We start from the raw sequence: 4,810 nt of genomic DNA on the forward strand, positions 1-4,810 counted from the left end.
TCGGGCGAGCGGGTGCGGGCAGAAATCGGGTGAAGAGCATGCATTTAGATTTAATAGCGTTTAAGAGCAGTTGGAGGCCACGGAAGGAGTGTTGTATGGCATTGAAGATCGTTTGGAGGTTTGTTAACACAGGGTCCAAAGAAGGGCCAGATGTATACAGAATGGTGTCGTCTGCGTAGAGATGGATCAAGGAATCACCCGCAGCAAGAGCGACATCATTGATATATAACAGATTAAAGAGTCGGCCCGAGAACTGAACCCTGTGGTACCCCCATATAGACTGCCAGAGGTCCGGACAACAGGCCCTCCGATTTGACACTGAACTCTATCTGAGTAGTAGTTGCTGAACCAGGCGAGGCAGTCATTTGAGAAACCAAGGTTGTTGAGTCTGCCAATAAGAATACGGTGATTGACAGACAGCTCGGAAACCGGATTGCACAGCGGAGAAAATGGTCAGTGATCTGTTTATTAACTTGGCTTTCGAAGACTTTAAAAAGGCAGGGCAGGATGAATATAGGTCTGTAACAGTTTGGGTCTAGAGTGTCACCCCCTTTGAAGAGGGGATGACCGAGGCAGCTTTCCAATTTTTAGGAATCTCGGACGATACGAAAGAGAGGTGGAACAGACTAGGGGTAATAGGGGTTGCAAAAACGGCAGCGGATAATTTTAGAGAGTGTCCAGATTGTCTCGCCCAGCTGATTTGTATGGGTCCAGGTTTTGCAGTTCTTTCAGAACATCTGCTATCTGGATTCGGTGAAGGAGAAGCTGGGGAGGCTTGGGCAAGTAGCTGCGGGGGATGCAGAGCCGTTGGCCAGAATTGGGGTAGTCAACTCTGTGGTTTATTTGGTAGCATTTCGTAGTGTGACTGATTTTACTAATTGCATTAGTACCGTACAAAGTTTAGAGGTGCCCTATTTGATAGCTTCCCCGCTCCCACTACCTCGGGCTTCCAGTGGGGAGACCTGAGGTCAACCCACCCCCATCCCCATCTTTTACTTCTGAGTGGGAGACCTTCCCAGGCAGTAGCCTGCCTAGCTCACAAACTAGAATCAGGGCGCCCACTCCGAAAAAGGTTCATTGACCCACAGTCCCACACGGTGACATGATATCATTGACGTGACGTGCAAATGAGCGATATAAAACCAATCGCGCAAATGTCACCATTCCAAATGTTTTGGTGCAGGCGCCCGGTGCCGAGCTCTGCTCGATCTACCAGTAATTATCCATTAAATAACATTATTAGTATTTGCATTTATTTCGTAGTTATTACTAGAAAACGGTGCAAGTCAAGTAACTGAAAATACAATGAGTACAAAGCAGCAACAGTATTACGGTTTTTTGATAATGTTGACGATGTTGCGCACTTTGCGCTTGTAAAAAAGTGCAACGGGGCGATGAAATCACGTGACCTAACCCGGAACTGAGCATCATTTCGTTTTTTGTTTTTTTGCATCATTTAGTATCGAACTAGCTTGGTGGTGACTGACTGTAGCGTACAGAGCCAGCTACAGCATGTCTAGATTTTGTATATTACTAATACTTGTTTCTGTGATTTTTGATTCGACCTTTTCTATTACGTTCTATTTACCGGTGAATCTTAGAAAATGTTTGCGGGAAGAGATCCACAAAGACGTGCTGGTTACAGGCGAATACGAAGTTAGCGACCAACCAAATGCGAAAACCAATCTCAAGGTAACACGTATAACGCTAGCTAGCTTGCTAACGTTAGCAAGCTAGCTAACGTTAGCTAGACTGTATCAAATCAGTGTTAGCGTAACTTTTTGACACGGAAGCCTCGAATATGTAACTTACACCACCTAGCTAGTATCAAACAATGCCAATAGTTACATTTTCACTGGGCAGGTCTGGGTTAAGTAGCTACTAGCGGCTAACCGGTACGGCTAACCAGTATAGAACAGCCACTGGCTAATGTAGTTAGTTAGCTAGCTAGCCAAATAAAATGCTGTCAGCTTGGTTTAACTGAATACTGCAAAGGACTTCAATAGCCATCAATATCTAGATGCAAGTATTAAACATGATGTAGCTAGGGTTTAAAAATGTAAACACGTTAGCTAGTTGACTTAGATTCATGCATGTCTATATTGGTCAAACATGTGAAATTTACCTACCACGTTTAATTATTTTCCATTTCAGATCACAGATTCATCAGGTCACACCTTGTACTCCAAGGAGGATGCTTCAAAGGGAAAATTTGCCTTTACAACAGAGGACTATGATATGTTTGAGGTTTGCTTTGAAAGCAAATCCCCCCTAGGTGAGTGTGTTTTTAACCAGATGTGTCACAGATGTGGTATTAATGGGACTAGGTTGTTTAAGTTAAAAGCTTGGAGTATATATGTTTGAAGACAATTTGCAGACTGGGCCGGGTTTGGCAGTGGGAAATAGTCATTTCCCAGCCTGGTCTCATAGACTAGACATAACACTGAAATTAGTATGATATGCTGCGTTCGTTACATAAGACAGAAGGCAATATAAAACAAGAACAAAAGGAGGAAGGGATGGTGGATGAGAGGGTGTATAACAGGGACTACTTTTTAGCTACTTTGCAACTACTAGCTAACCCTTCAACCTAACCTTAACCCAACTCATTTTAGCCAGCTAACTATCGTTAGCCAGATAGGAAACGTTTGCCTTAGTTACCTAGCTAACGTTAGCAACAACAAATTGGAATTCGTAACATACATTGAGCAAATTCGTGGCATATTGTACAATCTGTAAATTGAGAGCAGGTTGCATTTCCTGGAATGTTTGGCCCATGTGCAATTATTTTCATTCTGTGGTCTAGGTACTGGAAGGGTCCCAGACCAGCTAGTCAATTTAGACATGAAGCATGGTGTGGAGGCAAAGAATTACGAAGAGGTAAGTGCCAACTGCCCATCCGCCTTTCTCCAGGTCCATCTGGATCAGATTTGTTGTGGCTTGCCATGAGTCGGCATGAGGTCTCAACATTAGAACATACAAACAATGTGAAAAAGATGGCTAAGCTTTCTCCATTTCTTGTTTGTATTGGAAATTAAGAAATACTAACTCTTAACTGTCAACTTCTGAAAGCATTGTAGCTGCTGTGCATTATGAAGACTTAAACATGCTGCATAAAGTCCTTGCATGCTCACACAGATCTTTATCCAGTCCACAATGCATATGTCATACACTAATTCTATGTCCTACCCTATTAATGTGATTAAGTTTATCCAGTGTTGAATTAAGCAATAAGGCACGAGGAGGTGTGGTATATGGCCAATATACCACAGCTAAGGGCTATTCTGGATACAGCCCCAGAGGTGCCCTATTGTGATTATTAATTGGTTACCAATGTAATTAGAGCAGTAAAAAATACATGTTTTGTATAGGGTCTGATATACCACAGCTGTCAGCCAATCAGCTGGTTAAATAAAAAAAATCTGCATTCAAGGCTCAAACCAACCAGCGCATAATCATGGGTTTATGTATGGTGCTCTTTTTCAGATTGCAAAAGTTGAGAAGCTGAAGCCCCTAGAAGTTGAACTAAGACGCCTCGAGGACTTATCGGAGTCCATTGTGAATGATTTTGCCTACATGAAGAAGCGTGAAGAAGAAATGAGGGACACAAATGGTAAGTGATGTATGAAAGAAAAGTAGAACTTATGGTCCAACTTTTCACTCTACCAGAAAATGGTCAGTGTTTCATATGATTCAATCTTTCTTTGGCTGGTCTTGTGAAAGGAGTAAAACCTTGGTTTAAATGAACTCACACCTGTTATTCAGTTAAATATATTTTCCCTCACATTGCAGAATCCACCAACACGCGTGTCCTGTACTTCAGTATCTTCTCTATGTGCTGTCTAATTGGGCTGGCAACATGGCAGGTCTTCTACCTGCGGCGTTTCTTCAAGGCGAAGAAGCTGATTGAGTAAACCCATCAATGAAACGAGGACCATCATGTTGAGGACGTTTGGGAAATGGTGTTTGCTGTACAATTTGTGAAACAACTGGGTTTTTTTGGATGGGGGGGTCTCCCTTTACAATTTAAATGTAAAATGATTTGTCTTCTTTCAGCTTCAGTTTTTTTACCAGCCCCTCATCTCTGGCACTATTTGTTTTTATTAGAAATACAACCAAATGTACTTTGATACATATTGGTCTGATATTTTCTCATTCAGTATTCTTGTTACTATTTTTGTTGTAGTAAATTACTAATACTGTATGAAAATAAACATTACATGTTTAATGAGTGCACAAAAACTCCCTTCAAACATTCAGATATTGTTAGGTGAAAATAACATTTCCCCAATATGTCAGGTACATGGTTGTTTTTTATTAAAAAACGTTTTCACTTTGATCTCATTTTGGGTGTCTATTTTGTATTTTTCTGTAGCTATAAAGGCATTAAAGAAGGTGAAAAGATCAGCAATGACAATACATTTCTCATTTAATGAGGGAAATCTCTTGGCAGAAATCATATTTAAATTGATATTTTATTATTTGATAATGTAGACATCTATTTCCATATAGTTCCCAGGCTTTGTACATTCTTTTCAGTTTTCTTAAGTTTGGTTTGGGTTGTTCTTGTGAAAAAATAATTGTTTCCAAGTAAAATTAAGTTTGGCATAGAGCAAATTCTGATTGTGGCACAAGACTGTCATTGGTATTTTTGTTAAGAGGAATATTTAGTGGAGCAGAGTACTGTTTTACATAAGTCTGCAGTGACAGCATCATTAAACAGGTTAGCTAATCATTATTCTGTGTATGTCTATTGCGGTACCTCTTGATCATTCAAGTGACGTATGTTTACCATCTGGGCAATGGATGG

At 40.8% G+C, this 4,810-nt stretch overlaps 1 protein-coding gene across 1 annotated transcript; it reads left to right on the forward strand.

The window, feature by feature from the left end:
- Window positions 1–1,440: 1,440 nt before the first annotated feature.
- LOC124001712 (transmembrane emp24 domain-containing protein 10-like) lies at window positions 1,441–4,339 on the forward strand. Its single transcript, XM_046308710.1, has 5 exons — window positions 1,441–1,692; window positions 2,155–2,275; window positions 2,807–2,880; window positions 3,487–3,613; window positions 3,793–4,339. Exons 1-5 carry the CDS (start codon window positions 1,513–1,515, stop codon window positions 3,912–3,914), a joined length of 624 nt encoding a protein of 207 aa, XP_046164666.1. The 5' UTR covers window positions 1,441–1,512; the 3' UTR covers window positions 3,915–4,339.
- Window positions 4,340–4,810: the final 471 nt, after the last annotated feature.

The sequence above is a fragment of the Oncorhynchus gorbuscha genome, linkage group LG17 (genome assembly GCF_021184085.1).
Source record: "Oncorhynchus gorbuscha isolate QuinsamMale2020 ecotype Even-year linkage group LG17, OgorEven_v1.0, whole genome shotgun sequence".
NCBI classification, from domain to species: Eukaryota; Metazoa; Chordata; class Actinopteri; order Salmoniformes; family Salmonidae; genus Oncorhynchus; species Oncorhynchus gorbuscha.